At 41.0% G+C, this 26331-nt stretch overlaps 1 protein-coding gene and 1 pseudogene across 1 annotated transcript; both read right to left on the reverse strand.

Moving 5' to 3' along the window:
* Positions 1-15687: 15687 nt before the first annotated feature.
* On the reverse strand, positions 15688-23588 carry LOC125389209 (reticulocalbin-1-like; annotated as a pseudogene).
* A 2052-nt stretch (positions 23589-25640) lies between these two features.
* LOC125389208 (profilin-2-like) lies at positions 25641-26325 on the reverse strand. The gene has a single exon (XM_048417676.3). It carries the CDS (start codon positions 26132-26134, stop codon positions 25673-25675), a length of 462 nt encoding a protein of 153 aa, XP_048273633.1. The 5' UTR covers positions 26135-26325; the 3' UTR covers positions 25641-25672.
* Between the last annotated feature and the right edge of the window lie 6 nt (positions 26326-26331).

Here is a 26331-nt window from a genome sequence, read left to right on the forward strand (position 1 = left end):
AAGACTGCTCTTTCGTTTCTTGGCGTCCCTGACCCAAATAATCACACAGAAACTATATTAATTACAACACTGTTTAACCAATAGCTTAGGTGAATTCCTAGCCAGCACTTACATCTTAAATTAACCCATTTCCATTCATCTATTCATCGCCATGAGACTGTGACTTACTGGGTAGGGTCCTGGCATCTTTCTCAGGCAGCTACATGGTGGCTCTCTGACTGCTTACTCTCTCTACATATCTCTGTTTGGACTTCCCACCTGGCTTTGCTCTGCTAAACCATTGGCCAAAACAGCTTTATTCGTCAACCAATAAAGCAACACATATTCAGAAGGACACCACATATCACATCACCACAAATGTCACCGGACTTAGGCCTTTTCAATGTCTAATTTCACCCTAGATCTTATTTGTCATAGCAAATCTAACCTCTCCCTGTTCTCTTTCTCACAGAGGGGACACTTACTGCCTTGTTTCCTCTCATTGTCATAGTCGTGCTGCCTTATATACTACATTTCCATGAGGCTCACCCTCTCAAGACCCAGGAAAAAGATAATAGGACCTAATTCCTCATTATTGTCTCTGTGTTGGCTCTCCTAGTTTCTCTAATGTAGGAAGACACGTCTAATAAAAAGGAAATAAGAGCATTCTACCTTATCCTTGCTGAGGTACACAGTTACCATTCCACAGCAAGTGAAAAAAAATTGCATTATAAACTTTACTGTGAAATCTTGTCTCTAGTTTTCAGGAGCAAAAAACAACAGCAAAGGGAAACTCTAATACACACATTTGTACCCACATTATGTTTTTAAAAATCTTGAGTGTAAAAGTTAAGTAGTAATCACAAGCAAATCTTTTAAAGGATAATTTCTACAATGGTCAAAAATGGTGCTCTTCCATAGATGATGACTCAAGATGTTTACGGGGGGAAATATTTCCTCCTAAAAGTTGATTTTTTTTATGACAGTCCACGGAAGAAGTTTGTAAATTACATCATTCACTAATGTCTAGGGTTTTCATGTAATAGGCCCAGCCCTCATTCCTTTGGTTATAGAAGCTGAATCAGACTAGCATAGGGTATAAATACACATTAATATGATTTTTTATTTTTTATTTTATGTGCATTGGTTTTTTGCTTGCATGCATATCTGTGTGAGGGTGTTGTATCCTCTAGAACTGCAGTTACAGATAGTTGTGAGCTCAATGTGTGTGCTGGGAATTGAACCTGGGTCTTCTTGGAGTGCAATTAGTGCTCTTAATTGCTGAGCCACCTTCCAGTCAATGTGAATATAACTATAATCTTCACATGGCCTCCATTATTTTATCATTTATGATGATTGGGACTACAAACAAAATAAAATCAAGAATTAAATTAATTGGTTCACCTAGTGAAGTCTAGAAATGGGGTGAAACTTTCAGGGTTGATCTTGTGACATAAGTTTTATTTCTGTATAATTTTATCATATTTTCTTTTTCATGCCTTATACTTTATCTTCAGAACAAGTACTATGACAGTTATGTACTATCATATAATTTTATATACCAATGTTCATAGGAATTTATATACCACAGCATTCATGGGAAAAATAGAAAACTTTGGTTTTAAAATTTATTCTAGATCAATGAATAACTTTCCTTAGAAGCCACCAAGAAACCTTTTCAGTCTAGTTTGCCCTGATTGTTAGTCTTGATACAAATACTGGGAAAGTTAATGAGATTGAGCCACTGCAGTATTGGTAGGTGAGTTTAGTTTCACCTAAGGCAGAAGAGATACCAGAAGGAAGTTAAGTACCTTAATAAAATAATGTATCATTATTAAGGTAGAGGAAGTTAGTAGATGTTACAAAGGCATGATGAATTCCTTCACAGTGGGTTCCCTTTTATAGACAGTGTTCTCCTTTTATCAAGATAGAATTTAAAAGAATTTTTAATAAATATTTTAATACCATATTGTGTATGTGTGTGGTGTGTATGAATGGGCATATGTGCTACAGCATGGTTGCCACAGTGCATGTGTGCTATGTGTGTGAAGGTCAGAGAACAAGCTTTATGTTATGGAGTAAATTGTCTCCTCCCACCTTTATTTGATTCTTAAAATCAAACTCAAGCCATTAGGCTTTCATGGCAATTGTTTTTACGTGCTAAACTATCTCACTGCCTTCCCCCCTCCCCTCTGGAGACACAAGATCTCCCCAGAGCTGCTCCCTTGCACGCTGGGCCTGGTCTGTGGGCTCGGTCCGGCAGGGGCAGCTCAGGTGCTTTGAGAGCCTGTCTGAGGACAGGTAAGCCCTGTCTCAGCTCAATCACATTCCTGGCCAGCAAGAGAGAGTGAACTTCTAGCAGACTTCCATTGGAGGTGGGGTGAGTTTTCCCCTGGCCAGAGGGCTCCCTCTAGGAGGAATTCAGCCTTTCCCCGCCCCCCTCGACAATCTGGTCACCAGGCAGAGGCGACTCCTCCCTGCGGAGCTCTCCTGAATCCCCTCCCAGCCTTTATCCAGGTACACCTTCCTCTCTTCCCCCCTTCCCTCTGGGGCCACAAAATCTCCCCAGAGCAACTCCCTTGCTCGCTGGACCTGGGTTGTGAGTACAACCCGGTAGTAGGGAGTGCCTGTTTGTCAATAGACTGCCTGAGGAAAGGTAGGCCTTCTGTCAGTGAATTCCCTGCCCAACAAGGGAACCTGACCTGGTACTAGAAGATCCAGTAGAGAGTATTTGAAGGAAGAGATGGGCAGACGCCAAGGCAAGAACTCCTCCAACAATCTAAAAAACAACATGAAAACACCAGAACCCAATGACCCTACAATAGAAGGACTTGAACCTCTTAATTCAGAAGAAGCGGGAAAAAATGCCATTATGAAAGCAATAGAACCCCTTAAACAGGATATGAATAACTCCCTTAAAGAACTTGATGAGATCTATAACAAAATCTTATAACAAAAAGATTGAAGAAATGAGTAAAGAAATGGATGAAAAATACAAAAAAAATCGAAGAAATGAGTAAATCCATGAATGATATATTGGGAAACCAAGAAAAAACAATCAAACAGGTAATGGAAACAGTTCAAGAATTGAAAACTGAAATGGAGGCAATGAAGAAAACACAAAACGAGGGCCGGCTGGATATGGAAAATCTAGGTAAACGAACAGAGACTACAGAATCAAGCATAACCAATAGGATACAAGAGATGGAAGAACGAATCTCAGAGTCTGAAGATACCATAGAGAAAATAAATGATCTGATCAAAGAAAACAGCAAATCCAATAAATTCTCATCACAAAACATTCAAGAAATCTGGGACACAATAAAAAAACCAAATCTAAGAATAATAGGGATTGAAGAAGGAGAAGAACTGCAGATCAAAGGACCAGAAAATATATTCAACAAAATTATAGAAGAAAACTTTCCCAATCTAAAGAATAATATTCCTATGAAGGTTCAAGAAGCATACAGAACACCGAATAGGCTTGATCAAAAAAAAACATCCCCTCGCCATATAATAATCAAAACACAAAACATACAGATTAAAGAAAGAATATTAAGAGCTGCAAGGGAAAAAGGGCAAGTAACTTATAAAGGTAAACCTATCAGACTCACACCGGACTTCTCTATGGAAACCATGAAAGCCAGAAGGTCCTGGATAGAGGTACTGCAGAAACTAAGAGTCCATGGATGTAAGCTTCCGCACTTTTCTGTGGACACCCGAACCTCGAAACAGGCGCGCGCTTTTCCTGACTCGAGCCCACATGCGTCCGTTCTCGTGGGCTCGAGTCAGGAAAAGCGCGTGCCTGTTTCGAGGTTCGGGTGTCCACAGAAAAGTGCGGAAGCTTACAGATGGCGTCCCTGGGTGGGCGTGCTCAGGCTCAGAGAAAAGCTGACCCAGGAACCTTGCCTGCGGGCGAGAACCTTGCTTGCAGGTGGAATTACCATGACAGTAGAGGGAGAGTTCTCTCTAAGCTACACCCTCAAGCTGATGCAGTGGAACCAGGAAGCAGAACAGCCCTGTATAGCGCCTCAGGAAAAATGGGGAACTTGTGTACCTACAAGTCTCCCTTTAAATATATATAAAATATGATGACTAGCAGCTGTCTTAGGCATGTCGGTCGTTGGGTTAGATCTCTAAACCCGTCTACGGGAATGTGTTCAGGTCCAAACGCACCCCTTGTCTTAGGCGAGACCGCCCCCCCGTGCAATAAACCCGTCATTGCTTCACTAGTCATACATTGAATTCAGCCATATTTATGCTGCAAGATACTCCGAGGTGAATGCCTACTAGGGCCAGGCCGTGGCGGACCTGAAGCCATTGGCCAGGTGAAAATGTTCCAGCATACACATGAGAAATCCTGGAAGAGACTGTGCTTGCACAGTGTCTGAAATGTTTTGCTCTGAATAGAGCCCTTTGAGTAAGGCTACGGCACCTGCAAATGGGACCCCTGGAATGACTAATCAAACTAAATTAAAGCCAATTAGCAATTTTGTATTCTGGGGTCCGAGAAAAGCAGCAAAATCCTAACCAGCGACCAGCAGAGGTCAAAATCCACACCCAGTTTGTAAAGATCAACAAAAGCATCCAATCGAGAATTTAAATTAATTTGAAAGTCCATGGTATTTCTGTCTGACCGGCATGGTTCTGGCTGCAAGTACTCAATGCTGCAATCTAGGGTAGGGGAAGTAGCTGCTTCCCCTCAGGGGGTAGAGCAGTCTTGGCTAAACAGGCAGATCAAGGCAGAGCAAAGATAGGAAGCTGGGAAAGGGGCAAAGGCAGGCGCTGGATCATCTCTCAGGAATCTGTCATCTTCCTCGCCGCCTCTGCCGCGCCCGCAGAGTCTCTTGATCTCGCCTTGTCCTCAGGTCTCTGAATAGAGGAATCCATGGTCCGCACCAGACGTTCAGGGACCCAAATGGATTGCTTTGCATCCTGTGGAAACACACAAACTGCTCCTCTACCCCAAATTAATGCATGAACTGGACCATGTTACATATTGGGAGTAACAAATACTCAGAACAAAACTCAGCTCAGCCAGTATTGACATTGGCTGGTCTGAACTTAGAGACCTACAGGTCTCTGCTCCAAAGAGCAAATTTCATTGGCCTGTGCCATTGCAACTGGCCTGAACATTGGCCTGAATTAGCCAACCTCAAAACATTATTTTTTATTTGCCTGCACAATTGTAGCAGGTCTTGAACTGGGCTGAACCATCAGCCCCAAAATATCTTTTAGGATCAACTCCGCCTGGAACTTTTCCAGGGGCAGAAAATTATTATCTGATCCAGTATGTGAGCACTTACATAACTGGATAGAATTATTAAAATTGTTGTCTTTATGGGGGCACATTGTCTCCTGCCAACATTTTGAGAAATAATTAATAGGATCGACATATCTGGCTACAGATGTGGAAATCTTTGTCAGTCATCAATCCATACAGAAAACATTAGGACTCCAGAAATAGTTCTCCAAAGAACAATTAATAAAATAAAAATATACGTAACACATCTAAACTGAAAACTCTCAATGGACAAACTTAAAAATGACTGAAAGACATTTTGAAAAATCCTTAAGCATGACACCTTTAATCATTGGAGAATTGTGAATCAAAATAACTTTTGAGACTTTATCTTATTTTAAATGACATGACCAAGGTCAAATATTGTTCACAGTTTACATTTAAGAGAAACCTTTCCACGATTGGTGGAAATGTAAATTGGCACAGTCTGGAATTTTAGAAAATTAGGCAACATACCATCTTAATATTTAGCTATATCTCTTTAGGTCCTAAATAGATTGTTTTGAATCTGGTATAGTTGAGCTATCGTTCCAAAAATTTGAGAAAACCAGTTCTCCCGCTCCTAGCCTAGAGCCCTCTGAAAATGTGTAAGCAACCTTTCCTTAGAAAGGAAAACATTAGATTTAAAACCAGACAACTGTTTCTTACAACAACCTTTTTAACTCTGATTTACCCGGGGTATTCCCCATTTCTTAATTATCTCTTGTCTCTTAATTATTTAAAGTATCTCTTATTTAATTACATCTAAATCCCCAATACATCCTGGCCGGCTACAGGATGACCCAGTCCACTATCCTCACCTTTCCGATCTTCGTCTACGAGTCTCGGCGGAGGGTGTCCAGGTTGAATGAAATCCATAGAGCATGAGGTTGAGGAGAAACAGCAGCTTGCTTATTGCTCTGCTGGGGCTAGCTTTTTACCATGGCACCAAATGGGGAGCCATGGAGGGACTCTCACCTGACCCCAGCAGGGATCAAGGAATAATCATCTGCACTCAAACTTCCTCATCCAACTCCAGGAGCAGAGGGAAGTTATGATTCTTTGTAGATAAGCTCCTCAAACATCTTGTCCTGGAATAACTCCGTAGACCAAGCTGTCCGTGAACTCATAGAGTTCCACAGTCTCTGCTTCCCCAATGCTAGGATTAAAGGTGTGTGCTACAACACCTTGAACTCACAGAGATCTGTCTCTGCCTCCCAGGTATTGGCATTAAAGGTGTGTACTACCACACCCAACTACCTTTTAAAGAACTTTAACTTTTAGCCTGCTTACATTTTTAACACATTGTAAACCAGTTAGAGGTTTTCTTCCTCTTAGAATCTCTCTTTACTGTATATTTCTCCTTATTGGACTACATAAGTCTTTAATTTACTAAGCAATATGGAGACCCATGGCTTTGACGACTAAATTCAACCCATTTCTTAGCTTTCTATTGAGATGGAAAATCCTTGACCTAGCAGCCTTAACGTTGTTTGCCATTGCCCCAGGCTATAGGTCCTTTGTTATCTAGGATACAGGCAACCTGCTGAAGCGGCAACCTGCTGAAGCAGCTCCCCAGCTATGGCTCGCTTTCTGAGCTAACCCAAAGGTAGCAACTGTCTGCCAGAAAACCATAGGCTCGTGGCCTCTGTCAGCTTAAAGGCATTTGTGTCTAGCTCGGCCTAGTCATGGGCGTGCGCAGCCTTTGCTCTGTAGGCGTTGTTCCGAGCCTCACATAACGTTACATACAACCTCCGACGTAAACCTGCCCTTAGCCCGCCCACTTGTGGCAGGCACCTTTTGCCACCGCAGTGTTCCACGCCTTGGCCGCCAGTTTCCTGGGACTCCTAGAGTTGCCAGTCACAGTTGCGCAGCCTGCCGGAGTCCTGTGTACAGACCCTGTAAGGTCTATCGGCCTCCACGCAGGTGGATCACATTCTGCCTAGCATGTAGCTCATTAGCTGCGGGTAATACCCAGCTCCATCTACGGCTTGGGGCTCAAGGCTGCTGCGCTCTCTTATTTTGTCAAAACTCTCTCTCTTTTTGGCTCTTTTGCCTTTAGTTACTCAGGAACTTTTAATAGAACTGTTAGACACACCTTTGAATATTTTCTCAGCCCGAGGTCCGCAGTTATATGGCCATCGGCTATTGCTAGCGTGCTTGCTTAAGCTGGGTCCTGGGTCCTGTAACCTTGGGAACGGATTCCAGCCCGGAGCTAGCTGCGCCCAGCCTGTTAGGCAAAAATTAAAGTTCCCTGAATTTGTGAGAGTCAGGGACTGAGTTTTAAAATAGTCTAAACAGTCTCTTGAGCTGTGTCATTTTAATCCTGATACCTAGTCTCTTTACGAATTTTAGCAGCTGATTTGCCCACTGGCCTTCAGCTCTGGATCAGACCTTTCGGTACCCATACTTCTAAAAATCAAACTCATTCAATACCCCCTTATCACACGTGCACAATTGCACATCACAACACTGGCCAGATTCCGGATCGTGGGGGAACCCCTACCTCTTTGGGTTTCTCGTGGTAGATCCACAGACGGCAGAACGCTGTTCTTCAGTCCTTATTCAAAGCCGACCGAGGGACGCCATCTGTAAGCCAGAGAGCAAGTGGCAAATGGCCGGTCTCTTTGTGTGTGTGTCGTCTGTTCAAACCCCTAGGACATGCGTCCGTTCTCGTGGACTCGAGTCAGGAAAAGCGCGCGCCTGTTTCGAGGTTCGGGTGTCCACAGAAAAGTGCGGAAGCTTACAGATGGCGTCCCTGGGTGGGCGTGCTCAGGCTCAGAGAAAAGCTGACCCAGGAACCTTGCCTGCGGGCGAGAACCTTGCTTGCAGGTGGAATTACCATGACAGTAGAGGGAGAGTTCTCTCTAAGCTACACCCTCAAGCTGATGCAGTGGAACCAGGAAGCAGAACAGCCCTGCATAGCGCCTCAGGAAAAATGGGGAACTTGTGTACCTACACATGGATGCAAGCCCAGACTAATATACCCAGCCAAGCTATCATTCACTATCGATGGAGAAAACAAGATATTCCAGGATAAAAACAAATTTAAACAATTTGCAGCCACAAACCCAGCCTTACAGAAAGTAATAGAAGGAAAATTGCAACCAAAGGAGTCCAACATTGCCAGCACTGCTTACAATAACTCAGACATCTAGCGACCCTTCAAGAGCTTGACTCAAAGAAGGGACACATACAAACTCTATTAATCAAACAAAAAATAATAATAACCGGAGTCAACAACCACTGGTCATTAATATCACTTAATATTAATGGACTCAATTCACCTATAAAAAGGCACAGACTAAGAGACTGGATACGAAAACAGGATCCAACATTCTGCTGTTTACAAGAAACACACCTCAACCACAAAGACAGACATTTACTCAGAGTAAAGGGTTGGGAAAAGGTTTTTCAAGCAAACGGACCTAAGAAACAAGCAGGCGTGGCCATTCTAATCTCCAACAAAATTGACTTCAAACTAAAATCAATCAGAAGAGATGGAGATGGACATTTTATACTCATAACAGGAACAATTCATCAGGAGGAAGTCTCAATCCTGAATATCTACGCCCCTAATATAAAGCCTCCTACTTATGTAAAAGAAACACTTCTAGAACTCAAGGCAGTCATCAAACCACACACGCTAATAGTAGGAGATTTCAACACTCCTCTCTCTCCAATGGATAGGTCAATCAGACAGAAACCTAACAGAGAATTAAGAGAATTACTGGAGGTATTGAATCAAATGGACTTAACAGACATCTATAGAACATTCCACCCAAATAGGAAAGAATATACCTTCTTCTCTGCAGCTCATGGAACCTTCTCGAAAATTGACCACATACTGGGTAACAAAGCAAACTTCCACAGATACAAAAAAATATTAGTAACAACTTGTGTCTTGTCAGACCACCATGGATTAAAGTTAGAATTCAAGAACAGTGCTACCCCCAGGAAGCCAACAAATTCATGGAAGTTGAACAGTCAAGTACTGAATCACCCCTGGGTCAAGGAAGAAATAAAGAAAGAAATTAAAATCTTCCTTGAATTTAATGAAAATAAAGACACAACATACTCAAACCTATGGGACACTATGAAAGCAGTGCTAAGAGGAAAGTTCATAGCACTAAGTGCCCAATTAAAGAAAACGGAGAAAGCACACATTGGAGACTTAACAGCACACTTGAAAGCTCTAGAAAAAAAAGAAGCTGATTCACCCAGGAGGAGTAGAAGACTGGAAATAATCAAACTGAGGGCTGAAATCAACAAAATAGAAACACAGAAAACAATCCAAAGAATCAATGAATCAAAAAGCTGGTTCTTGGAGAAAATCAACAAGATTGACAAACCCCTATCCAAATTAATCAAACGGCAGAGAGAGAACATGCAAATTAATGGGATCAGAAATGAAAAGGGGGACATAACCACAGACACAGAGGAAATTCAGAGAATCATTAGATCTTACTACGAAAATTTATATGCCACAAAGTTGGAAAATGTAAAAGAAATGGACATTTTTTTAGATAAGTACCATATACCAAAGTTGAACCAAGAACAGGTGAACAATCTAAATAGACCTGTCAGTCGTGAAGAATTAGAAGCTGTTATTAAAAATCTCCCTACCAAAAAAAGCCCAGGACCAGGTGGTTTCAATGCAGAATTCTACCGGAACTTCCAGGAAGAGCTAATACCTATACTCCTTAATGTATTTCACAATATAGAAACAGAAGAATCACTGCCAAACTCTTTTTATGAAGCTACAGTAACCCTGATACCAAAACCACACAAAGACACAACCAGGAAAGAGAATTACAGACCAATATCACTCATGAACATTGACGCAAAAATACTCAATAAAATACTGGCAAACCGAATCCAAGAATACATTAGAAAAATTATCCATTATGATCAAGTGGGCTTCATCCCAGAGATGCAGGGCTGCTTCAACATACGCAAATCTATCAATGTAATCCATCATATAAATAAACTGAAAGAAAAAAACCATATGATCATCTCACTAGATGCTGAAAAAGTATTTGACAAAATTCAACACCCATTTATGATAAAGGTGTTGGAGAGACTGGGGATACAAGGATCATACCTAAATATAATAAAAGCAATATACAGCAAACCGTCAGCTAACATCAAATTGAACGGAGAGAAACTCAAAGCCTTTCCACTAAAATCAGGAACACGACAAGGCTGTCCACTCTCACCATTCCTCTTCAATATAGTGCTTGAAGTTCTAGCAATAGCAATAAGACAACATAAGGGGATCAAGGGGATTCGAATTGGAAAAGATGAAATTAAACTTTCGTTATTTGCAGACGATATGATAGTGTACATCAGCGACCCCATAAACTCTTCCAAAGAACTCCTACAGTTGATAAACACCTTTAGTAATGTGGCAGGATACAAGATCAACTCCAAAAAATCGGTTGCCCTCCTATATACAAAGGATAAAGAAGCAGAGAGGGAAATCAGAGAAACATCACCTTTCATGATAGCCACAAATAGCATAAAATATCTTGGGGTAACTCTAACCAAGGAAGTGAAAGACCTATTTGACAAAAACTTTAAGTCTTTGAAGAAAGACATTGAGGAGGATACCAGAAAATGGAAAGACCTTCCCTGCTCTTGGATAGGGAGAATCAACATAGTAAAAATGGCAATTCTACCAAAAGCAATCTATAGATTCAATGCAATTCCCATCAAAATCCCATCAAACTTCTTTACAGACCTTGAGAGAACAATAATCAAGTTTATATGGCAAAACAAAAAACCCAGGATAGCCAAAACAATCTTATACAATAAAGGAACCTCTGGAGGCATTACCATCCCTGAGTTCAAACTGTATTACAGAGCAACAGTATTGAAAACAGCTTGGTATTGGCATAACAACAGAGAAGTCGACCTATGGAATCGAATAGAAGACCCGGGTATTAACCCACAAACTTATGAACACCTGATTTTTGACAAGGGAGCTAAAGCTATACAATGGAAGAAAGATAGCATCTTTAACAAATGGTGCTGGCATAACTGGATGTCAACCTGTAGAAGAATGAAAATAGATCCATATCTATCACCATGCACAAAACTCAGGTCCAAATGGATAAAAGACATCAACATTAATCCGATCACTTTGAACCTGATAGAAGAGAAAGTGGGAAGTAGTCTACAAGATATAGGCACAGGAGACCACTTCCTAAGCAGAACCCCAGGAGCGCAGACAATAAGAGAAACAATAAATAAATGGGACCTACTGAAACTGAGAAGCTTCTGTAAAGCAAAGGACACTGTCAGTAAGATAAAAAGGCTACCTTCTGACTGGGAAAAGATCTTCACAAACCCAGCAACAGATAAAGGTCTGATCTCCAAAATATACAAAGAACTCAAGAAACTAGACACTAAAACTCTAATTAACCCAATTAAAAAATGGGGTACTGATCTGAACAGAGAATTCACTACAGATGAACTTCGAAGGGCTAAAAAGCACTTAAGGTCATGCTCAACCTCCTTAGCAATCAGGGAAATGCAAATCAAAACAACTTTGAGATATCATCTTACACCTGTCAGAATAGCCAAACTCAAAAACACCAATGATAGCCTATGCTGGAGAGGATGTGGAATGAGGGGAACACTCATCCATTGTTGGTGGGAATGCAAACTTGTGCAGCCACTGTGGAAATCAGTGTGGCGGTTTCTCAGGAAACTGGGAGTCAACCTCCCTCAGGACCCAGCAATTTCACTCTTGGGAATATACCCTAGAGATTCCTTAACATACTACAAAAGCATTTGTTCGACTATGTTCATAGCAGCACTATTTGTAATAGCCAGAACCTGGAAACAGCCTAGGTGCCCCTCAATAGAAGAATGGTTAAAAAAGGTGTGGAACATATACACATTAGAGTTTTACTCAGCGGTAAAAAACAATGACATCTTGAATTTTGCATGCAAATGGATGGAAATAGAAAACGCTTTACTGAGTGAGGTAAGCCAGACCCAAAAAGAGGAACATGGTATGTATTCACTCATAAGTGGATTCTAACCATAATTAAAGGTCTTTGAGCCTATTATTCGTGATCCTAGAGAAGCTAAATAAGAAGATGAACCTGATGAAGATTATTTAGCTATCCGCCAGGAGGTAGGCAACAGACAAGAGTCCCAGGTAACCTCGGGTGCATGGGGGGGTGGGAGGGTTGTCGGAATGGGAGAGGGTTAGAGAGAAGGGAGTAGGGGAGGATGGGGGAAAGATCGGGGGACTTGGATGGGGGGGAGGGAGGAAGGATGGATATGGGATCAGGCAAGTATATACCTCAACTAAGGGAATCATTTTAGGGTTTACAAGAGACTTGATTATAAAGGGGATCCCCGGTCCAAGGAGAGATCCCCAGATGGTTCTCTGGACAGAGGAGAGGGTGCCTGAACCGGCCTTGGCCCACAACCATACTGATGAATATTTTGCATGTCACCATAGAACCCTCATCTGGCGATGGATGGAGATGGAGGCGGAGAACCACGTTGGAACACTGGACCTAGCTCCCTAGGTCCAAATAAGAGGCAGAAGGAAAGAGAACGTGAGCAAAGAAGGCAAGGGCAGAGGAAACCTTCATCCGACGTTGGATCGCGATACAGATGGAGACCCATATTGGAACACCGAACTGAGCACTCCACGGTCCAAATGAGGAACAGAAAGATGAAGAAAATTAAAAAAGTAATCAGGACTGCGAGGGATGCGAGCACCCACTGATACAAGGGAACTGATATAATGAGAGTTCACCAAGGCCTGTTGGACTGGGACTGAACGAGGACGTGATCCAACCAGATTCTCTGAATGTGGCTGGCCCGGAGCCTTTTTGAAAAGCCATTGACAATGACACTGGGACTTGCTTCCTCTGCATATACTGGATTTTGGCACTCCAGTCTGTTTGGACTCTCACCTTTCCTGGACCTGGAGGGAGGGGGGAGGAACTTGAACTTCCCACAGGGCAGGAAACCCTGACTGCTCTAGGGGATAGAGAGGGAGAAGGAGAGGGAGTGGGGGGAGTGGGAGGGTGTTGGGAGGAGGGGCTGAAATGGAAACTTTTATAATTTAATAAAAAAACAAAAACAAAAATAAAAACTATCTCACTGGTCCTTATAAGGGAGAATTTTTTACCTCCATGTATAATACTTCAGTTACAGATCATATTTCCCAAACTCCTAGCTAATTGTAGCTTTGTATATAAGTTTCTTGCTAGTGGCATATATTCAGAAGCATATTTCCAACAGCTCAGCCATACTATTGAAAGGAAAGTATGAGCCCCCTCTTTTCACTTTACATTGCTGAAATGTAAGCATGGTAATTGACAGCATCTTAGATTGTAGTAATGTGGAGGGGTGAGCCTCTTCCCACCACCCAGCTCCCAGCCGCCTGGCTAGCTTATACCCTGAAATAAAAACACACAAATTGTATTCATCGAAATATTGCCTAGTCATTAGTTCTAGCCTCTTATTGGCTAACCCTCACATCTTGATTCAATCCATTTCTAATAATCTGCATCGCCACTTGACTGTGGCTGACCGGGATGAGTCTAACCAGTGTCAGTCTGTCTCAGGCAGAAAAATCATGACATCTGCCACACTTCCCTTCTTCCCAGAATTCTGTTCTGTGTACTCCGCCCATGTAAGGGCTGCCCTATCAAAAGGCCAAGGCAGTCTCTATATCCAACCAATGAAAGCAACACACAAAGATAAGAAGGACCTCCTACACCATTAGATGGCAATATGAGATCTATAGGTCATGGATTATGTGATAAAAAATGGAAAGGAAATTTGGACCTTTATCAGCTCATATTTTAATATGAGGAAAAAATCATTTTGGTTAAAACATGAACTGCCAGCTTTTAAAAGATTTATTATTTATTTATTTAAAAAAATCTTCAAAAGTATCTTTTTTCTGTTCATCTCCTGTTTACAAGGCAGAATTTCATCTGTAAATTGTCCCACCACCTCGTCCTGCTTCCCTGGTATGAGCTTTGCTGGAAGCAGGCTCAAGGTTCAAGACTCAACAGACAACAAACTTCAGCACATCAGGATTCCTGAGCACTCCATAGCTTTGCAACCAGGAAAGAACTGTATTTCTATTCACTGTTTCCCAAACCAGACCCACCTCACTAGCATGTTCAAAAATTTCTCCAGCATATTTAAAGTATTGACCATGGTTGTAGTTTTTCAAATACCAGCCATTTATTTCCTCCTTATCTCTAAAATTTTTTTCTTGTTCACGTTAATGTTCTTTCTTGATTGCATCTTAGTATAAAAACAAAAACCAAAAGCACAAATATGTGGATTTGTTGTGTACACTAGTAGGTCCACAAAGAAAAATGCAAAAGTCTTTATGCCATTTACAGTAACAGCTCAAAATATAAAAAACTAGAAATACAATGTCTGCTCCAAGGTCAGCCACCTTGGACAATACAACACTCACTTTTTCAGATTTTTTTCTTCACCACTGTTTAATAGTGGCAACTTAAAAAAAAACCCAAATCTAATAGTTTAAACATATAGCAGTCACTGTGTACAGTGTGTCCCCACCCAGTAACAGAACATATTCACCCTTACCTCCTCTTTCCTTTCAACTTAAGTGGAGGAAGGGGGACTAGAATGTCATGTTGTAGGAATGAATCCACTCAGAGAACTGCAATTTGCCAAGATTTTAATTGCCTCAGGGGAAATCCTACTGGAATAAATAGTGATATCTATTTTCCAGTTAATGTGGAATGAAAACTGTAGGAGAAGGGATGCTTGTTGGTTCCCAGCCACCTGGCTAGCTTAGACTCAAAATAATCACACAGAAACTGTATTAATTAAATCACTGCTTGGCCCGTTAGCTCTAACTTTTTATTGGCTAACTCTTACATCTTAATTTAACCGATTTCTATTAATTTGTGTATCGTCACGTGGCCATGGTTTATCAGCTAAAGTTCCCAGTGACTATTTCCAGCAGCTCCATGGCTTCTCTCTTACTCTGCCCTCTTTATCCCAGCATACAGCCTAGCTTTCCCCACATAGTTCTGTTCTTCCCTGCCATAGACTCAAAGCAGTTCTTTATTCATTAACCAATAAAAGCAACACATAGACAGAAGGACCTCCAACACCAGAAAACTAATTTCTCCCCCCCCCCCTTTTTTTTCAAGACAGGGTTTCTCTTGCAGCCTTGGAGCCTGTCCTGGAACTAGCTCTTGTAGACCAGGCTAGTCTCGAACTCAAAGAGATCCACCTGCCTCTGCCTCCCAAGTGCTGTGATTAAAGGTGTGTGCCACCACCGCCCAGTTTCAGAAAACTAACTTCTACCCCAATTTGAGGTATAATCTCACTGTTTAGAGACACAGCTGCTATACTTGACAAGTGTAGCAACCACACAGAATACCTGAAGGATACCCCTAATCAGTCAGCAACATCAAGATGAGCATTTTTGAAAATCCATTGTGAGTTTTCATGAGATGTTCCCCATAATTGATAGTGTGGCTTCCTACAAACATGCTCCACTTGTCTAAAATCTCCTTCTTGGTTAGCATCTCATTCTTGCTTTTGTCTGCCTCATAAACCAGGCGCCAGGCTGTGGCCTACATATCGTCATAGTCCTGAGGCAGGATCCAGTGGCGAATCTCAACCTTGGCTAGCTTTCTCATCCTTGTGCAGATCTCAGAAATCTTTGACCTATTCCCATTGGGACACGACTCAGTCTGGCTCAGGACTATTGTCTTTGTGGGAAATTATGTCTGCCATATACTCTTTCTGGTCCGCAAAACCATCCCCGTTCTTCTCGATGCTCTCCAGCAGTTCCAGAACTACGATTTCTGCTTATGTTCAAACTCCTCTGGGTGCAGACAGGAAGTGAACTCCTTCAGAGTAGCTGTCAGGTCACTGTCCAGATTTGAAGCCTTAAATCTTTTCTCATCATGCGGCAGTATCTTTTTTTAATTTACATTTAAATTTAATTTAATTTTTTTTTTATTTTTTGAGACGTGGTTTCTCTGTAGCTTTGGAGCCTGTTCTGGAACTAGCTCTTATAGACCAGATTGGCTTCGAACTCACAGAGATCTGCCTGTGGCAGTATCTTTTTAAAGGTATGATGCTGGCCCTCAGCAGGGTTTCCTAGGTAGTTGATATGGAAGTCCCCTCTGTGTGCTGTGATTACCATTAATAAATAAAGAAACTGCCTTGACCTGTTGATAGAACTTAAGTAGGCGGGGAAGATGGAACTGAATGTTGGGAGAAAGAAAGGCATAGTCAAGGACACACCATGGAGCCACCACTGCGGCCTCCATAGATAGGCATGCTGAAACTTTGCTGATAAGCCATGACCTTGTGGTGATATACAGATTAATGGAAATGGGTTAAATTAAGATGTAGGAGTTAGCCAATAAGAAGTTAGAGCTAATGTTCCAAGCAATGATTTAATAAATATACTTTCTGTGTGGCTGTTTCGTATCTAAGCTAGCCAGGCATCCGGGAACAAACAAGTGGGCCTTCTCCAACAGGCATACTGCTTATATTCTTCCCAGGAAATCTTTTTGTCTCTCTCTGTATCATAATCCTTCCAGACTTTAGCGACATTGCCATTGGTGAATCTTTTCTGTATCTGGTTGATTCAAACATTCAGTTCCTCAGTGGTGACAAACCCATCTCCATCACTGTCAACTTGATCAACAATTTTTCACAACCCCTCCTTGCTCTCTTCTGGGCTTAGCTAATTGAAGGTCTTAGAGGCCTGCTTTCCAAGGCAGGCCTTGTGATCATACTGGAAGCTCTGATTGTCCAGGAGGCTGCCATTCGCCCAGTTCGAGACTAACAGCACCACATGTTCCTTGTGCCACATGGGCTTATCCAGCAGAGCTAGTGCCAGCACCAGCAGCAGCCCCAGGGCTAGGCCCAGGAGGCCACTGGGTGTCAACAGAGGAAAGGGCAGGGCAGTAGGGGCTTGCAGCAGTGCTGTAGCTCCTGTATCCTTCCCAGTTGAGGGACGGACCCACCTGGTATAGGGAGGCTCCAGGCTACCCCACTCATGTGCCCTTTCGCCAAGGCAACACCAGTGCTATTTATTTATTTTGATTAATGTATATATATGTGCACCTGAGTGTATGGATGTGTTCCACTGTTGTGAGACACTATTTCTGGAGAAATGTGAACTCATGCCGGGTAGGGAACAGTACACAGACCAAAGTGCAGATACCACCAAACTCCAACTTGGTAATCCAAGCAACTTTATTTGGGTTACTTACAGGAATATGGATGAGGGGTTACATATAGGCGCACATATAACTTGCCAAAAGCCCACCCCAGCATGAGTGATAGCACATCAAAGCTAGAAACCCCTGGAGCACACAGCACAACCTGTGGGCAGCTTAAGAGGTTAAAGAGTGCGCATTGCGTATAGTTCCTTTGACCTGTACCTTTTCCAGGAAACTTTGACTACTGTCTGCTTCTTTCAGGCTGTGTGTTCATTTGGTTTCAACAGTCCTTAGTGTGTGTGTGTGTGTGTGTGTGGTGTGTATCTACATATCTATATAATATCTATCTATCTATCTATCTATCTATCTATCTATCTATCTATAAGCTTGAGGAGGGAGGAGCATAGAGAACCTGGTCAATATCAGGGACCTTCTGAAGCTGTTTTAGCTTGTTTACTTCCTTAGTTTAAAGAACTTCTCTTCAGGATAGAACATTCTACCTCCACTTAGAGAACATTTTACTCTTTCACTCTCTATAAACATTGTTTCCTAACATAGCTAGTTGTATCACCTTCACTTTCACATCTTCTGTCTTGGGTGTCCCTCAAAAATGGAAGGTTTTAATCTTGGAAGAAACTGCTACACAATAACACAAGCATGCAAGTGCCCACGGAGGTCAGAAGAGAGTCACATTCCCCTAGGGCTGGAGTATCTTGATGTGGGTGCTGGGGACTGAACCGAACTGACTGAGCAGTGACTGCTCACCACTGAGCAAAATTTCACTTTTAAAACATGTCTCTTATAACAAAACAATGCAATAGACTGCCCTTATCCTCAATTTTTTGCTTTTCATAATTTCACTTGCTCATAGTCGATAATGGTCCAAATATACTAAGTTGCAAATTTTAGGAATTAAAAAATAAGAACCCTAAGTTTTAAATAGTATTTATTTCAGTATATTGTTATATTTTCTTTAATTTTATTATTTTTACTAAATATCTTACTGTGTCTAACTTCTAAATTAAGCATTTTCATAGATGCATATGTATATAAAACAGTACTTCATACTCCCCAAGGTTTCATTCATCTACTGAGGCCTTACAATTTATTCCCACAGATAAAGGTAGAGAATTACTAATCCTTGGTGCGGGAGAATTGTCTGTATTCTGTCAATCATGTATTTTAATAAAACGCTGATTGGCCAGGCAGGAAGTATAGGCGGGTCAACCAGACAGGAAATAGAAGCGGGGCAATGAGAATAGGAGAAGGCTAGGGACGAGGAAGCTTCTTCCGCCATTCCTGCGCAGACCACCGAAGAGGTAGCATGTAACTTGCCCAGCTGAGAAAGGTACTGAGCCATGTGGCTAACATAGATAATGATAATGGATTAATATAAATTACAAGGACTAATAAGAAGCCTGACCTAATGGGCCAATCAGTTTATAACCTAATGTAGATTCCGTGTGATTTTCTTGGGGCTTGTTGGCTGTGGGGTACCGGGTGGGATAGAAACCCCAACAAGCCGGCCCCTCGTTCTACAAATCCTTGCTTATTTTCAATGGTTTTAATATAAATTCAGTTAAGAAACTGAGTTTCAATGGGATATTCTTCAAATCTGAGGAAAATAAATGTATTCTCAATGATCCCAAGGCTCTCCTACCCAGGCCCATATATGAAGTTAAATTTCCTCAGTGTTGGGCCAGCAGATATATGACTAGGAGCAATTCTGAATGACACCTAAGGTTAGACAACATTTAGTGTAGTGTTACCCAAGTTCTTCAGTTTGTCTTTGTGATGACTAATGCTGGATTACCAACAAACAACACTGAATGTCAGAGGAGCTCTGAGTATTGGTTGTGGGTGATGGACTTTCAAATGAGTCAAAACTAACTCGATAAAGTCCATTTGCATCTCATCACAATTCAGATCCTAGTTATGAAGTTCATGACCCAGTTGTAATATTTATTTCTTATTTATCCACCTAAGAACAGAAATAGGCAGAAAAATTACTGGCCCAGCTCTCTAGGTAACTGTGAAGCAAACTGATCACCTGCTTGTTTCTCATTAAAAATTTTAGTATCCAAAGACCACGATGAAGGCTGTTACCTGATTATTTCAGCTTACTGATGGCTAGTAGACTTCACTTCAAACACTTAGAAAAGAAAAAGATAAATCCTAGGGTTAGAATGTTCATGTGATGAACTATAGTTATGCCCAAGGATGGGAACTTAAAAATGATGTGTGATTATGAGTGAGCAAATGTTGATAGTGTTTACTCAGAGTGGGGTTAATGCTCTGCTCAGAAAAACAAATGCCAAAGAAAAGATGAAGAGAAATGGCTAAGATCAGGGGAGAAATTGGTAATATAAAAATTTTAACAATCCCCCAAATTCAATGAAGCAAAGAGTTGTTTCTTTGAAAAGATTGGCAAACACTTGGCCAAACTGAGCAATAGCAAATGAAAGAAGATACAAATGAATAAAATTATAAATAAAAAGGGAGATGTGACAACAGATGCCAATGAGATCCAGAAAATCATAGGGACACACCTTAAACACACGTACTCCACTAAACTGGAAATTTTAAAGAAATGATGGATTTCTATATGCACTGGATGCATAAAAATTTAACCAATATGAAATTAAAAAAAGCTATATGAAGCAACATGGTTGAAGTACTAATTTAAAGGGCCCCTATCTAAAAGAAACCCAATATCAGCTGAATTCACTAAAGAATTCTACCGAAACTTCAAAGAATTAACTTCCCAACTAACCAAAGAACTAACCAACACTTCTCAAATTGTTCTCCAAAACAGGAAAGGAATGAAGGCTTTCAAGATCTCTGTAAAGTCAGTAATTACCCTAATACCAAAACCAGATAAGGATATAACTAAAACCAGAAAATTATAGGCCAATCTCCCTGACAAAATTACATATAAAAATTCTCATTAAAATATTGCAAACTGAAATCAAGATTATGTCAACTAGATCATTCATTGTGACCAAAGTTGGTTTCATTCCAGAGGTGCAGGAAAGGATAGCCATTCCTTAAATTATTTTTCTGGGTTCCAGTTATTCCAAGTCTGGTCCAGAATATGATCAACCTTTTTCATTCCATCACTGTTTTTTTAATGACGTTTCCCTTATTATTTATTTCAGGAACAGTTACTCAGATTGAACATTGCAGAAACATCCCCTTCAGAAACATGCAAATGGTCGGTCTAAGGTTAAACAATTTTGGCAACTAGCATTGTGCATGCTTGTTTGTTGTTTAGCTAAGATATTAAGGGCCCTAGCAGTTGCATATGTTATAATTTCAGGAACAACTTATAACATGATAATATAGCTTAGCATATGTGCTCTTATCTTGAAATCTACTGTTCCAAAAGGATGTGCATTATGTGGACACTTGGCAGAAAGCAGACAAAATGACATTACTTCAAAGGGAAATTGCCACACTGCACTGTCATATATATATGTAGAATAACCCTAAGAGTGTCTTCTACTGAGGTGGCCAGATCATAATAATGGATTATGTGTTTAGTGGGGCACTCATTATATTTCTAGTCACCTGCTTTTACAAGTGTTCTTCTGTGGCAAGTGTGAGCAGGCAAGAGAGACACACAGAGCTCAGCATACATACTCCAGACCTATTGGGAGGACATGCAGCTTAAGCTGTTCTCTCACACAATCCATATAGTTCACCTGGGCTTGCCACTTGATGAGATTATCCCAGACCTTTCAGAGGTGGGAGAAGTTAGACAAGGATTGGGGTTTTTGGTAAGAATACTTTGGGAATCCCCACTATTGGATTTTTCAGCTGTTGTATTACAGAATCTGTAGCCCAGGTTTGTTAGTTTTTCAACAGAAGTGCTAATTTTTTTCCCATTGTGCACTACAATACAATAATTGTGGTTTTAAGAAGCCAAGTTCTGGTAGCATAATGGGGTACTGTTCTTTTCCTAAAATATAAGAGGATCGAACTTTCTAGCTTCCAAGCTGCTGATCCCATATTATGTCTTTACATATATAGCAATAAAAGACCTTGAGAACCTGGGCTGTGGTTCCTGCCGGGTCTAGAAACAAGCTTACGGTTGTAGCAGGAATGAGGGCACTGCTATTTATTTCTTCATAGAATAAATAGACTTGGTAAGAAATGGGTAAGAAGATGTGGCTTTATAAGTTATAGAAACCCTTTCAAAGGACAACACAGTCCTTTACTCTGGGCCACAAAAGTATTCCAGCCTACTCTTCCGTTTTTCCATCTGGTGTCCTTTAAGGTGAGAATAGTGAAATTATCAGGGTTATAGATGTCCAGATGACAGTCCAGTGTGGCAATTTCCCTTTGAAATAATATCATTTTGTCTGCTTTCTGCCAAGTGTCCACATAATGCACATCCTTTTGGAACAGTAGATTTCAAGATAAGAGCACATCTGAAACTACAAAGAGAGGGCTATTCTTGCATTTATTGATCATTGAACTTGCATTCTTGCTCACCTAATGAGTCAAGAAAAGTTTTTTTGAACCTCAATTGTAAATTCATAAAAGTACACTGGCCATTTTAAATCAGTGAGGCCTATCTTTCTTTTTCCTTTGGTTTTTCGAGACAGGGTTTCTCTGTAACTTTGGAGCCTGTTCTGGAACGAGCTGTTGTAGACCAAACCGGCTTTGAACTCACCTGCCTCTGCCGAGCTGAGTGCTGGGATTAAATGCATAGGCCACCACCATGCAAAGTGAGGCCTATCTTTTGCTTCATTTGACCTTTTCCTGAATAGTCGTGCTAGCCTCTGTCTATTTCTTATCTGGAGAATACTACAGTTGAAGCAAGTGTTGGTCCTGCTCCTGGATGACATAGTAGGTGACCTTGTATGCAAAGGTTCTCTGGATATTTCCCCGGTATAAAAATTGAGTTTGGTAAAAGAGGGTCCAAGTTATACATTGACCTGTTTAAGTTATATAAATAAACGAGTAATAAGAAGACAGATCTGAAACCACAAAATGGGATCAGATTAGGATCAACAGGCAAAGACTATACCTCCTAGCGATAGCAGATATCATAAGAAATATTTTACCTCATATCCAGTCAGTGGGGTCAGTATCTACTGATCTCACAACAAAAGCAAAGATGACATCCACAACAAGAGGAAGGCAATGAGTAACAGAACATTTGGAGAGATGATACGTTGTATTAACCTCTTTCATCTTTGTACTTCAACAAAACATCATTTGATTCTTTCTACCGCACCTGCCATATTGTGTCTTTTTGTGTGGGTAGATTCATGATGCCCTCCCTTTCTCATGCCAGAAGAGAAACTCTATGTTTACCTACCCTTCCATCTCAACCTAACCTAAAACAAGCCCTGCATCATAATAGGCCCTTGTAATTGTATGTTCATTCATTCACTCATGTTTTCAATCAATACTTTTTATTCCCTGTTATGTGCTAGGCATCTTGCTAGTCACTGGAATTAAAGCAGCTACTGTAACAGTCAAATATTCATTCATATTCTCATACCACTTACATTATTTTATAGGATACTGACAGTAAACAAGTAAGTAATACAGGAAATGTAAGGCAATAAAACTACTATTAAATACATTAGGCAGGGTAGAAATAATAGTAGAATGTGTTGTTTAGGCAATATGGTATTCAAAAAGTCTTATTAGGATGATTTTTACATAGAGTAAGAACTCTTGAAACCAAGGAAGAATTTTTACTGAAATATCCTTAAATCAATTATTTGTTATGCCTGCCATTCATTTTAATTATCTAGTTAGTTGTGTATCACTTGTTTTGTCTATGATAAAAACATGTTAAAGTGAGACTTACTGTAAAAGAATTGGGAAACTTTTAGGCTATAACAGAAAGGACTTTTAAACTAAAAACTGAAAGTATTAAATATTATGAGAAAGGTTTCTAGAACCAAGGCAGGTGAATCCAGGGCCTAACAAAACTTCTCCAAATATGGAGAAGAGGGCATATGGATTGGTGGCCAGGACTAGAAAAAATTGGTAGGATACAGGTTAAAAGTTGTTAGCCAGTAGAGGAGACTGTAACATGAGTTACAGGGAAGATTCTAACCTACGTCCATCTTGGGCCGGAGTTTCATCGCGTCTTCCTGCCTCTGCTTTCTTTTTCCCACAATTCTGTTCTGTCTTCCCTGCCTACCTATGTTCTGACCTATCAGGCCAAGCAGTTTTCTTTATTAATTAACCAATGAAAGCAACAGATAGATAGAAGACCCTCCTACATCAGGAGACATAATTTATCGTTCCTGAGAACACCATAGTATAAATTATTGAGTATATAATGAAAACACTGAGTTCGATATGGCTGACCTTCTGGGTATAAGAGAGGAAATATGGATCATATCAAAAGGAGATTAAGAGTAGCTTCTTTTTGAGATATTTATTTATTTACTTATTTGTGTGTGTGTGTGTGTGTGTGTGTGTGTGTGTGTGTGTGTGTGTGTGTGTGTATGTGTGTATGGATATATAGGAGCCATGGCACATGTGTGAAGGTCAAAGAATAACTCCCAGGAGTCAGTTCTTTCCTGTCACCTTATGGGATATGGAGACTGAACTCAAGTAGCTAGGACTATGAGCAAGCACATCTACCCTCTGAGCTGGCTCATCAACCTGAGATTAGTTTCCTACACAACCAGAGTGTCACTATGACCACATAAAACATCAGGAGCTCATAAGGTGGATGGGGAAAAGATGACTCCTCCAAGTATAACCCAGCTTCCCTGTTCTAGTCCTAGACCTTCTATCAATGCCTTTCCCTGATGTCTTCAGGAACTACACAAGCCCTGTGGATTTCTCCACATTTCAGTTCAAGTATATTTATACCAGTCACATTGAGATTTCTGAGGAAACTTGTAACAACAGACTGGGGCCTGGCCTGATCTAGCAGTTAGTGTTTCTCCAGTTGACAAGGATAAGATTTCTACTAAATGCATCCCGACACACACACATACACACACACACACACACACACACACACACACACACACATACACACACCTGGGCTTTCTTCTCACTCCCAGCCTATTGTCCTTGGGGCTCAGTCAGCTGAAGGTCCAATTAAGTTTCTTGTTTGATAGGGAATCTGTATACCAAGACTGTCTTCTAATTTTTTTTTTTGCACTTAACAACTAATTGGCAAAGCCATTTATCTTCGGAGCCTCAATTTTCTTCTCATGAGAGGAAAGGCTGCTTTGTTAGTGATTTTTATACCTGAGAACAAATCCTCTGATAGATTCCCATGCTGGGATCCCAAGAAGGCAATGGAGAATTAAAGATATTGTCATCAAGGAAATTATAGCTAAGCTAGGAAATAAAATTAATGTGCATGCCAAAAGTAGAAAAGACCATCAAAAAGTCATCCAATAAACATTGGCTAGGGTATGATTAAGGGCAGAGAAGTGACCCAGGCAACTGTGCTCTATTTCAACCAAGACCAGTTCAAATAGTTAAGGTGACCAGAGAGAGCACCTTTCCTTTGATGAGGTGATGCTTAGGCTGTTCTTGAAAGTGTGTGTGTGTGTGTGTGTGTGTGTGTGTGGTCTTTGTGCTGTTGCTGTTGTTGTAAAATTCTACCTACAGATCTTGAAGGATCCCCGAAGAAGCTTAGTGTTTTTGCCATTGTAAAAATAAGGAGACTGAAATTACAAAAGAAAAAGCTCAGTAAGAAAAATTGGAGCTAGGTTCAAGATGTTCTGCTTCCCAGTGCACTACTCTCCACCAGGAGCTGAGAAAGGAAGGATCGTATTTTCAATGTAAAAAATGCAAATAAAGTCATAAAGAAAAGGCCTAGAAACCTGATGGCCTAAATCAGTGGTTCTCAACCTATGGGTCACGACCCTTTTGGAGGGGTCAAATGATATTTACATTATGATTCATAGTAGAAGCAAAATTACAGTTATGAAGTAGCAATAAAAATAATTTTATGGCTGGAGGTTACCACACTATGAAGAACTATATCAAAGTGTTATGGCACTAGGAAGGCTGAGAATCACGGGTCTAAAGGAAGTTTACAAGCTACAGCCCTCTCTCCATCCCCAAAGACATTTACATGCCTTAAAATTAGTTATGGCATCTTCTTCATTCCTCAAGAATAAGCTAATTTAGTAGGTGAAACAAACAGAACTAAATTCAAATTGCAGGTGAAACACCAAGTAATTTTATTTACTTAGCAGCGGGAAATTTGTTTAAGAATGGCCTCTCTCATGTAGCCTGCTATCTCAAAAGCTTTGAGATTGAGAGGTCCTCCTTCGGTCCCCTTTTTCCCCATCACCACAAGGTACACAGATCCCATCTGAACTACTGTCACAGCCTGGCTACTTCTGCTTTGACCTTTCGTACGCAGGTCCATGCTGTTGTTGCCCTCGGTGAACAGGTTGTCTCGGATTAGCAGGCATTTGATCCCAGCAAGGGTGACTCCCTGGAGAAACAGCTTTTCTCGCCGGTCTTTTGCCAGTAAGGTCTGAATTTCTTCCCGGGTCATCTGGATAAAGTTGCCTTCAGGGCAAGAAGCTAATAGCCAAGGTGGACAATTGGTAACAACTGCTGCATCACTGCATATCTCCGCCTGTAGGAACAATTTGAGGCAGTCTTGCCAGATGTCTTGGCTCACATCCTCTGTGCTCTGCATAATTAAAGTATGCTGCCTCTATAAGGTGAATGCAGAGTTCCCATAAGGTTGGCCCTCACAGGGGGTTTGTGGACAGTTGCTTCCAGAAGCCTGATCGGCTAAGAGCAACAGAAGATCCAAAAGTCCGCTCTACTTCTTAAGCTTTCTCTGAGCAGCAAGTTGGTGGAGGTCTAGGGTGAAGCTGTGCCCCAAGCTTC

This window comes from Myodes glareolus, chromosome X (genome assembly GCF_982192425.1).
Source record: "Myodes glareolus chromosome X, mMyoGla1.1, whole genome shotgun sequence".
Taxonomy (NCBI): Eukaryota; Metazoa; Chordata; class Mammalia; order Rodentia; family Cricetidae; genus Myodes; species Myodes glareolus.